At 44.1% G+C, this 11,771-nt stretch overlaps 1 protein-coding gene across 3 annotated transcripts; it reads left to right on the top strand.

The window, feature by feature from the left end:
• The first annotated feature begins 4,859 nt into the window (after window positions 1–4,859).
• On the top strand, window positions 4,860–9,709 carry LOC147963335 (wall-associated receptor kinase 5-like). 3 transcript variants are annotated; one of them, XR_015608580.1, is made up of 4 exons: window positions 4,860–5,821; window positions 7,125–7,616; window positions 8,023–8,172; window positions 8,319–8,451. XR_015608580.1 is itself a non-coding variant. In XM_087528439.1 (3 exons), exons 1-2 carry the CDS (start codon window positions 4,936–4,938, stop codon window positions 7,610–7,612), a joined length of 1,374 nt encoding a protein of 457 aa, XP_087384565.1. In that variant the 5' UTR covers window positions 4,860–4,935; the 3' UTR covers window positions 7,613–7,616; window positions 8,023–8,175. The 3 variants fall into 3 exon arrangements, 2 of the variants coding, with proteins under 2 accessions (XP_087384565.1, XP_087384566.1); XM_087528439.1 differs by lacking the exon at window positions 8,319–8,451 and having other exon boundaries at window positions 8,023–8,175; XM_087528440.1 differs by lacking the exon at window positions 4,860–5,821 and having other exon boundaries at window positions 7,478–7,616; window positions 8,246–9,709.
• Window positions 9,710–11,771: the final 2,062 nt, after the last annotated feature.

Below are 11,771 nucleotides of genomic sequence, written 5' to 3'. Positions count from 1 at the left end.
AAGTTGTAGTAATACTAAAGTCGATCTAAATTTGGATTATTTGAAGCAAAATCTGACAAATGATCACAAATAAATTTCAAAGATGCGGGGATGAAATGCTAAACATAAATTTGAGAAACTCTACTGCTGCAAGCAATGATTTGAGAATGTGTATAAATAAACTGAAGCACAGAAAATATGTATAGAGATGGCAGGATCTAAGAATGATTTGAGAATGTGTATAAATAAACTGAAGTACAAAATGCCATCATACTTTATTGCTTCAAATAATCACCACTTCATGACTGCATACTTAATTCAGTTCCAAACAAAATGCCTGTACAATCAGACTGCAGAGTTAGTAGATGCTAGATGGAGTAGGTGTTACAAAATGCATGTACAATCAGACAATCCCACTTCAAACATCTAATTTTCTCTGTTTTACAAACTGAAATCAACTTAGCGGCTGTAAGTCCTTAAACTATGGCTTAATGCTAGGAATGGTATCCTCTGATTTATGATAAGGAGCCTGAGAATTTGTGTTGTGAAACTTACTTTCGTTTATGATAAGACTGTACTTGGTCCAGCAGCTGGATGAACTTCCTTGAGACCTGTCCGGCCCACCTCTGGGCAGAGCAGCCCTCATGGAGTCCCTCTGTCTGTGCTTTGATGACTTGCGGCACCTTATTGTGCAAAACGTCTACTGCTCCAGCAGCGGCGCTGACCAGAATTATATACACCAATAAATTCAAAAGAACAGAAAATCCTAACGATAGATCAACACTTAGTAAAATCAAATTTTGAGTTTTGGAATTCCACATAAATGCACATGCAATAAATACAGTTGAAAACATAAACTAGCAAGCATCCTAGTTGTGTAGAAAAAAATAAAAGAATGCTTGCAAGTAAGACTGTACTTGGGCTTTTTATCTACAAGGCCTTATTTATAGATCCAGTGCTACCGAAAAGCGGCATTCCTATTTGATGGGCACATCCTTTTTTCCCACAGAACATAATTATTCAACTAAATTCAAGTTAAGAATTACAAAAACAAAACCTAAATTAATCAGAGGATATCATTCCTAGCATTAAGCCATAGTTTAAGGACTTATAGTTGCTCCATGGTACTCTGATAAAGACGAGGAAATATAGCATGAATGACACCACTGGGAGGTGGACCATATTCTCCGACCTTGTACATGAGTTTCATTATCTTGGACAAATTCTCAGGCTCCTAGCATTAAGCCATAGTTTATTTGGATTTATTTGAATCATTTGAATTTATTTGCTTTATTTGGATTTATACACCATTTGTCCAATTGCAAACATACCTAAAGTTTCCAATTGTCCAATTTCAGTCATTCATTTTACAGAGAGCTAAGCATGGCCATGACTCTTGCCTAAATATTCCTGTAGAAACAATTCAAGCAGCACAAAACTGAAAACTGAAAACTGCCACAATCCCTTAACTAAGAGTTGATAAAAACATGTCCCTCAAATTGGAATTATTTGAATTAGCTAGGTTTATTCTTCTTCTTCATATACAGAAAAAGCTACCCCTTCCTTCATGATCTCCACTTGGATACAAAGACTCCACCAAGTCTCAGCCAAGACGAGAGGGGAGTTTTGAATGGTACTAGTATTACTACAGAAATATTAACAAAGCTGTTCTCAGGCCAAGAATACACGGACTTGGTCTTGCCACAAGTACTCCCTCCATTTCTTTTTAGTCTGTATATAAGATTTAGTCAAAGTCAAACTTTGTTAACTTTGACTAAATTTATAGAAAAAATGAGGAAGCTAACTTCTACTAGTTTCTCTTTCAAAATAGAAGGAAAAAAAATAGTTGTCATTACTAGGGTTTGAATGAACCTAGGTCACCAAAGTTAAGATGACCCCCTTTTGCCAACCGAACCAGGCCAGTTTCGATGTGAATAATGCGAAAGACCATTTGTTAATGGTTGAGTTTCTGCCCTTATGTGCAAATGCACCAAACGAATAATAAAATTCAATTCTAGAAATCATTTTTGCTTGCCATGTCATTCAAACATGGATGATGTAGTAGTTTTTTTTTTTGCCGAAATAGGGTTTCCCCCGCTTTGTGTTACAAAGCAACCATCATCAATGGACGCTGCTTCAGTGTCGTAAAGGCACCGAAGCGCAGTCCATCACCGATACAACCAACGATAGATGCTGGGCCGGAAGCAGCACAGGCACGCCCAAAAGAAACGAAGAGAAAAACAAAAAAAAACAAATGCCGACACCGGCGGATCAACAAAAACGAAGAAGCTTCACAACCGCCGCGCCCACCGCGGAACCTCCATCAAGCACCGATACTTCGAAGCGCCGGTACCAATAAACACCTTCAGGAAGGGATGCGACAATGACGACGCTGCTGCCAAGGGTAGCCCCCGACGCCCTCCAGGAAGGTCTGGCGGAACCCTCAGGCACCACCGCGTCGGTGTCGGCTCAGCCGACAGGGATTTCTCCCGATCCCAATCTTCACCTCTGGCGCTCCGGAGCACGCCACCATACAGACCACCAAACTGCGCCAAAACGATCTTGAAGCTTCCGCGCCGTCTCACCACGGCAATGCGAAATGGGTCTGCTCAACGAAGAAGAGGAGCCGGGACTAGGGACAACAGCACCGTCTGCATGGGGAGGGCCCAACCTCCACCGTCAACGACGATAACCGACCGGACGCGACAACAGGAGCATACCAGGCCCACAGGCCCGGTCGGGACCTCAGATGCCCGTAAAGCTCCCGTCGTCACGCTGCAGAAGGCACACCGTCGGTGCCACACCAGTCCGAGTTGCTTCTCCTGCGCGCCACGCAGAAGACGTCGAAGCCGCGCCAAAGGCCGGCCCGCTATGACCCAGATTGGGCCCACAGGGGCCAGATTAGGGCTGGGGGTGCGCCGCCGGCCATCTCACGCCACCATGCCGCCTCGCCGCCAAAAGGCAGCAACGCCATCTCGCCCGCCGCCGGCAACCGCCGCAGGGTCGCCGGGCCGCCGCCCAGCCGAGCAGCACCACCGCCGTCTCCTGCCCCGGGAAGGGAATGAGCGCGCGGGGACAGAAGGCACCCGCCGTCGCAGGCACCACCCGGGCCAGCGCTAGGGGCACTCGCCGCCGCCGACGCAGGAGATCCAGCGGAGGGAAGGGCCGAGAGGAAGGGTAGGGAGTGCGTCGCCCCGACCACCTCTCGGGGAGACGGTGCAGGGGCGGGAACGGGAGGGGAAGTGGGAAGAGGGGACGGGATGGGCCGGGGCGTGCGCGCCGCCGGCCACCGGCAGCAGGAAGGGGCTAGGGCGGCGCCGGCGCCGGCGGAAACCCTAGCGGGAGGGAGCGGGTCTGTGCTTCGTATTCAAGCGTAACAACACCCGTAGTAGTTTCTTGAGGGAATGGATGACATAGTAGTTAATTTAACTAAGCAACCATCTCATTCATGGCTCCTTTTTTCGAAGAAATAAAAGGCAATATGCTTTTCATATCTACACAAACCCATATTTCGGTAGCCAATGAATAATAAAATATGCTCCACTAACTTCTATTTAAATCGCATGATCATTTTATGCACTAACCTGATAACTTAGATACAAACACCACAATAATTTTGACCGAGTGAAAAAATTGTTAAAAAATACAGCCGATAACTTCTATATAAATAACATGATAATATACGCCTCCAGACCTAATAACTTACATACAAATACAAATAGCACGCTAACCTCAACAAGATGATTTACGTGTAAATAAGATGGCAATTCAAATAGCACGCTAACCTAAACTCACATAGCACACTAACCTAAACAAATAGCACACTAAGTTCTGTGTAAATAAGATGGTAATTCAAACACGATAGACCTGATAACTTACATATAAACACATTGATAACTTTTCTTCATGGGTGAAAAATTCTAGAAATATACCCTGATAACCTAGCGTAAATAGCATGCATGGTAATTTATGCACCAGACACCCGATAACTTACGTACAACACATTGATAAATTTTTACCCATGGAATTTTTTTTGTTGAAACATGCCTTGATAACTTATAAATAGCATTGTCATTTATGCACCGCGGACTTCATAACTTACATTCAACCACCATGTTAACTTTGACTTCAAGGAAAAAACGTTGAAATATAACTCCTCCGATATTGATGTGTTCCAATAAAGAAAAGTCGATCGTTCAGTAAATAAGAAAGCTACCACTTCCGTCATGATCTCCACTTGGAAATGAAGACTCCACCAAGTCTCAGCCAAGGCGAGAGGGGAGTTTTGAATGGTACTAGTATTATTAGTCCCTCCGTTTCTTTTTAGTCTGCATATAAGTTTTGGTCAAACTCAAGCTTTGTAAAATTTGACTAACTTTATATTAGAAAATATCAATATTCATAATATGAAATCAATGTTATCAGATGCACCATGAAATGTATTTTCATACTATATAGTTATAGTAATATAGATGTTTATATTTTTTAAAATAAATTTGGTCAAACTTTGTGTAATTTGACTTTGACCAAATTTTATACGCGGAGTAAAAAAAACATAGGGAGTACTACAGAAATATCCAAAGCCGTTCACTTCACTGACTTGTTCTTTCCACAGGTACGTGTTACATCAAAAATTAAAGCCGACCTTTTGTGGCGCAACATTTTATTTCTAACCCGTGGTAGGGTGTACTGAACTGTTCAAAGACGTTGCCTGCCGCGGGAAACGCCGATGGAAAAAAGATGCTGCATTTATGGTAGCGTGTCAGTGGTCTTTCTTTTTTTCTCCGCAACGCCGATGGAATGTGTAATTTTGTTTTTACAAAATGGAGTACTCCAGTGTAATCCCGTTTAGCACAGTGATATTGGACAGGTATATATGTGCAAGAGGGCCAACGCTGGAAGCTAAAGCAGCGAGGCACCTAAAGCTCAACACGCCATTTTCCCCCAAATACTGTGATGAAGAAGATGAGGCTCCTCTGCTTGCTCGTGCTGCTGTTGCTATGGACGGCAATGGTGCGAGCATCCGCTGGCGTGCAAGGAAGCCAGGCTGGGAACAGGAGCTGCCAGAAGAGCTGTGGAAACCTCAGCTTCGACTACCCGTTCGGCATAGGTGCGGGCTGCTTCCGGCCGCCGCAGCGAGACTTTGAGCTCTTCTGCAACGACACCCATGGTGGCTCGCAGCAGCCCAGACTCTTCCTGCACGACGGCATCACCGAGGTAGCCGATGATATCATCACCAGCGATGGCGATGCCCCACAACAAATTGAGGTATCATTTTCCCATTCCGTCTCAGTGAGGCCTGAGTTCGATGCCTACAACATATCCTGGGATCCTGGGAGATCTCCCACTGGCTATTCTTTACATTTAAACTTCACTGGTTGCGACTTCGACATGTATGTGCTCGAGCACGACACCAACAAGACAGTGGGTCAGTGCAATACTACATGCCCTGACGAAGATATCACGGATACGGTGGCCAGGCAGGACTGCAACGGTACTGGATGTTGCTCCGCCTATATTGACTTAGAGTCTGCAACTGGCTTGGACATCAAGTTTGTCCGCCACAAGATTGGAAAGCTGAAGTTCAAAGCACACACTAACCCAAGCTCCATATGGGATACAATTGCGGTAACCAGTGATTATGCTTATATTTACTGGGCTATCGCCGTTGATGAAGCTGGCCCCTTGCGAAACAGCAAAGATTATGCATGTCTCAGCAACCATAGCAGCAGTTACCTGCGGGATCAGTATCAGTATACTGCTACTCCGGAGTATTATTGTCACTGTGACAGAGGTTACCTAGGCAATCCATACATAACCGATGGCTGCTCACGTGACAGAGGTAATTACTCTAAGATTTAAAAAACCTATTTTTTCTTAGTCAACTTTTTTTCTTACAGTATGTACATACAGCAAATTTTCTTCAACAGTATACAGAATTTTTTTTGAACAGTAACCAATCTTGTTCCCACATGCTCTCCTCTTTGGCGCAGCCAAGGCAACTCTCACTGGGTCGTATTTTAGTCTTGTTTCTTGCATGATGAGTTTATATATAGATATGGTTTCCCCAATGCATCGTATCCTAAAATGTCGCATCTTAGGGGTAAAAAGTCGTTTTGGATTTTGGGTTGATATGCTCCAGCATGAAAATAAAAAACGTAAAAAATATAAAAAAATTCTGATTAAAAAACTTAGCATGGACATGTCTCCTAACTGCATGCACATTTCCGTGAAGAAAACAGGCTTTTTTTAGCATCCATTTTTTCCCAAGACCACCCACAAGTCTTTTCTTCACGAAAATTTTCAGGTACTTAGAAGAAACAAAAATGTTTATTGTAAAATAAATCTGATTTTTAAAACTATTTTTCTTAAAGAAAATATCAACATCTACAATACTAAAGATATACAATATGAAATTTAATTCCATGATACATCTAACGATATTTTTTTTGACCCCGAAACCGTGGAACAATTGTTCTACGGTAATTTTTCATTAATAAAATACATCTGTCTCTCCTTACTTACAAAGGTGCCTCTTAGACTTTTGTCCGCGTGGCCCGGCTAAAAGCATGTACAACTTGGAGCACTTGGAGAGGCCTACCTGTTACCATCACGACTTCTAAAAAATATCTTTTTTAAAGAGAGGATAATCTCTAGCCTTTGCATAGATTGATACACGCATCCATATATTATTTACTATTATAATAAATGACAATCAATGCCAAATATGGAAACTGAACAAATCGTCTTGCAGAAACAATTAAAAATCAAGGCCATCCACTTTGAACCTGCTTCACGCAGCACCTCTGTAGTCCTATCATAAAACTTATGACCATGGAACATAATCCACCGGTCAAGCAACATGTGACCTAACAAAGGGCGCAAGGATCGAAGACAAAATCCTTGAGAAGGAATCACTGTTCGCAATACATTGTTAGTTGGTCCAACCATACTCAAACATGGGGATATCACCCACCCGAAAGTAGAACTTCAAGCCAACACCTTCAACAAGGAACGACATGCAGACGTGGACGCTGCCTGATCTAGCTCATATACATTTGGCATGTGGTTCTTTCATAGTAGTATCTGGTTAATAAAGCTCTAATTCCCTTGAAATAGATGCACTGACCTTTTTATGAAATCAGGGTACGATCCGATACAACGGAAGACCAACTGCTCTAGATGGTGTGGGAAAATCAGTGTACCTTTCCCATTTGGACTAGAGGATGGTTGTTCTGCAAGGATGTCATTTCAGCTCAATTATACAAATTCTTCTTTGTCTACCCTCCAGTTTCTTGACATGAACTACAATACAGAAGACATCACTTATGTAAAGAATATAAGTATCATGGAGGGGCTAGTGAATGTTAAATATAGCTTATATGCCGAAGAGTACCTTTCGGTGAGAGTACCTCAAGATCTAGGCCTCTATGTTGCCTCCGCAGGTGTAGTACCACAGCAGTGGGCTGTAGCCAATTTAACATGCCACGAGGCACGGGAGAATAAGACTGGATATGCATGTGTCAGCATGAATAGCACATGTTTGGGTGTCAAATCTGAACGAGAATATTATGGTTACCGTTGCACATGTATGGCCGGCTTTAATGGGAACCCATATATTGTGGATGGGTGAAAAGGTACACACTGCATCTCCCTGCCTCCTTCTCGTTGTGCACCTCCTAAATACTACTAATATGCAAAACATACCTTTATTAGGGAATGCCATAATAAATGGGTGATCGCACACCTTCTCGAGAATTGATACCTTTATATCTCAAAGTAAAAAAACTTAGATATGCAAAAAAAAATAACATGATCAAGCTCCACCTCTATACATACTTTGTGCACATGGTAACCTGTAAATAAGTTGTCTATGCACAAAGATCTATATGAGTTCATTCTATAATTTCTGATGTGCCCCTAATGATAAATTACATAAAGCTCAAAATAACCAGTGCTGGTATTACGTGCAGGCACTAATGGGCAACTTAATTACAATACTTATGTATTTTAATCTCGCATTATATATACTTATTGTTGCAGATGTTGATGAGTGCGAGACACCAGGCACATGTAATGGGATTTGCCATAACACTAAAGGAAGTCACTATTGCACTGAATGTCCTAGTAATACAGTGTATGACACTGCAACAAAGATGTGCACATCGACCAAAAAACAAAATCTGGTACTAGGTGAGTCCATGGTACAACCAACTCCACATAATGAGCTACATAAAATCCTTAACAGTGATAATGATCATTCCAGGTATCGCCATTGGGATTAGCGTTGGTTTTGGAATTATACTTCTCATGTCAATTGTAATATTACTCATCTGTAGATGGAAAAAAGACATCAAGAAGAAACTGCGAAGAAAGCATTTTCGGCAGAACCAAGGTCTACTCCTCGAACAATTGATATCGTCAGATGAAAATGCAAGTGACAACACTAAGATTTTCTCACTATCAGAGTTAGAAAAGGCAACAAATTACTTTGATCCCACACGTATCGTTGGTCGTGGGGGGCATGGCATGGTTTATAAAGGCATCTTATCCGACCAACGGGTAGTGGCCATAAAGAAGTCAAAAGTCATTGAGCAAGTTGAGATAAGCCAGTTTATCAATGAGGTTGCAGTCCTCTCCCAGGTAAATCACCGGAATATTGTGAAGCTCTTTGGTTGTTGTCTTGAGAGCGAAGTCCCACTGCTAGTGTATGACTTCATCCCTAATGGTTCATTATTTGGAATCCTTCATGCCAGTACCACTAGCAGCTCTGTCTTGTCCTGGGATGATTGTTTGAAAATTGCTGCACAAGCTGCTGGAGCACTCTATTACCTCCACTCGGCTGCTTCAGTATCAATATTTCATCGTGATGTGAAGTCCACTAACATACTCTTAGATGGAAATTACACTGCAAAAGTATCAGATTTCGGCGCTTCAAGGTTGGTTCCTATTGACCAAACTCATGTCGTTACAAATATACAAGGCACATTTGGATACTTGGATCCGGAATATTACCACACTGGTATGTTGAATGAGAAGAGTGATGTCTATAGTTTTGGTGTAGTACTTGTAGAGTTGCTGCTCAGAAAGAAGCCTATTTTTACAAGTGACTCTGGGCTAACGCAAAACTTGTCCAACTACTTCCTTTGGGAGATGAGGGAGAAACCACTTGCAGTAGCTACTCAAGTTCTCGAGGAAGCAACAAATGAAGAGATTAATGATGTCGCCAATCTTGCGGAGACTTGCTTGCAACTACGAGGTGAAGAGAGACCTACAATGAAACAAGTGGAGATGAAACTACGGTATGTGCGATCTAAAAGGTTGAGTTCATGTCAGGTTGTTGTAAAAAATGAAGACATGCAACCCTTGTTAAGTGGACAAAGCCAAGACACTCTTCCGAGGTTGACTACTCCGAGTGGTATAGCAGACAGAGTTAATATAGCTTCTCAAAGGAACCAAAATTGCTACAACTTGGAGCAAGAGTTCATGGCATCGGCGACTCTCCCACGCTAGTCCATCGTGTTCTTAGCACTAATGTTTGGTTGTCTACTTTTCCTATTGAAGTGCTATATCATTTGCCTCCTATGATGGAGAGGGTAAAGTATACTCTACACTGTATAATGCACTAAATAATGGGCGGTTTACACTGTCCAGATTGGAAAGTTTCATTCTTATTCTTGTCTTAACAAAAATTGTAATTGTGCTATGGATGTACCATATTATTATTCTATCCCGGCCGCATTGTGAATTGTAACATTCTGTTTTCATGTGTTAAAACAATTAAAAGCAAAGGATGTGACAACGTGTTCAAATCCAAGTAATGTATTTTACTTGGAGTTGCCCAAATAAATGGAAAAAAGTCAGTATATTAATGCAACGCCACTCCAGTTCTAATTAGGGTATCTTGTTCTAGCTTTAAAATTACCTTATCAAGCTCCGGAGGAACTCTTGTGGATAGAAATGATGCATCAACCCTAATCCAAGCACAGAACCCAAACTGTTTCAATACTTTTGGGTCATCGAACATGGGCAGACACCAGACAGCGATCACCCTAAGATCCACATAGTTGTTGGTAATCAGCCAGTGGAGGTTCATATATGATGACTTTCCGTGCACCAAGGCATCAAACCATGCTTCGTTGATGCAAAACATTGCAGCAGTGGCAATGCCCGTCTGGCCCTCTGTTGCGGTAGGCTTGGAGCCTGAACATTCCTTGATGAGGCGATATCGCAGGTTCGCTTGCTCATGTCGTCCACCTCAGCCCTCCTTCACCTCCTTGGCGATGCACCACAAAATGGTTGCGGTGGATACAAACCAAGATTATAGCTAGAAACGACACCATGTGCTGAATGGATCAAGTAGTAATTTTCTTTTTCTGTTACCGTTGTTTAGTAGAGTAGCAGCTAGCATCCGGTTCTAGCTGCAACGTATATATGGAAAGGCATAATACTTTACTTGCGAAATGCAGAGACCATTACATTCAGTAATGTGCTAAGTTCATTAAAGGGGATATATATTGATCTGTTGGTTGTACACCTCCAAAGCACTTGGTGATATACAAGTGAGTGTGGGTACAGCTTTATGCCTGAAAACCTTTTTCCTTTTCTTTTTTTTCTTTCTTTTGAACAAATATAGGGCATAAGCTCAAGCAGAGTTAACTATTCAGACACGGGGAACCCTAGCGCCGCCGCCGCCAGGTCCCCCTCGCCCCCTCCCTCGCTTCGCCACCGCTGGAGGGGCCGCCGGCGAAGTCCGCGCGCGCCCCAGGGAAGGTGGCGGCGGGGCTTTTCCCCTCTCCGCGACATTGCGCGCGCATGCGCTGCCTGCGTCGCCTCGGGCGCGGGCGAGATGCAGGGCCGCGGGAGTGGCTTCAGCGTGGGGAGAGGTCGGATCCTAGTCGGGCTTGGCCGGATCTAGCTCCTCCGCCCTCGTTGGCCGCCCTCGATGGGGCTCGGTGGCTTCGTTCTGGCGGCCAGCGAGGGCTGGATCCCGGGGCGGCGGCTCTAGATGGCGGCGGATGTGTCGGCGGCTGTGGACTCGTGACGGGCGACGCGGCGGCCGCGGTGGTGGACGATCCGTGTATAAGACGCTTGATGGAGGCCATTGAAACAGATCTGGGTGAAGACCTGCTCGCGGCTGCTGCTGAGGCCGGCGATGGCGGCACTATTCGGTGTCGTTCCCTTGTTGAAGGCATCGCTGTTAAGAAGTTCCAGGCCACTATCTGCTACCTCCAGGGGAAACCCTAGATCAGTAGATCGGATGACGACGGCATTATTGTGTCGTTTCCCTCTTGTGGCGTCATTCTTGGAGGTGTACACGGGCTCGAGGGACTAGTGGACAGAATAATTGGTGGAGCGGTGATTCATCTTGCACATTAATGGTGGCGTTTCTCGGCGGCGTGGCGCAGTGGAGACTCGGCGCCCGATGTGTGGCGAGGGACTCGCGCAGGAGGGTGGCGTTATCAGGCTTCGTGGTGGCGTCGATGGCAGAGAGGCCGGGCAAGGTGGTGCAGCAGTACAACACTGAAGATGGATTGGTGGCAGGTGGCTGCGGCGGCCTCGTACCCGGCAGGCGTCCTGGTTGAGGAGTGTGCCGGACTGGTAGGTGCCCCATACCTGGCAGGCGTCCTGGATGGGACATCAGGTCTTAGATGTTTAGGTTTGGCTGCGATGTCTGTTTGGTATTAGGCCCAGACTATCAACGCTCCTTCATCAATTGGATAGGTTGCTTATGCGGTGGCTTTAGTCTTACTGTTGTATGACTTTGTAAGGTCTTGTGAGAATAATTAATA

Source organism: Triticum urartu, chromosome 6A, assembly GCF_056163025.1.
Source record: "Triticum urartu cultivar PI428250 chromosome 6A, HENAU_Tu73, whole genome shotgun sequence".
Classification (NCBI taxonomy): domain Eukaryota; kingdom Viridiplantae; phylum Streptophyta; class Magnoliopsida; order Poales; family Poaceae; genus Triticum; species Triticum urartu.
The sequence above is the reverse complement of the archived record's forward strand: the minus strand, read 5'-3'. Positions and strand labels throughout refer to the sequence as shown.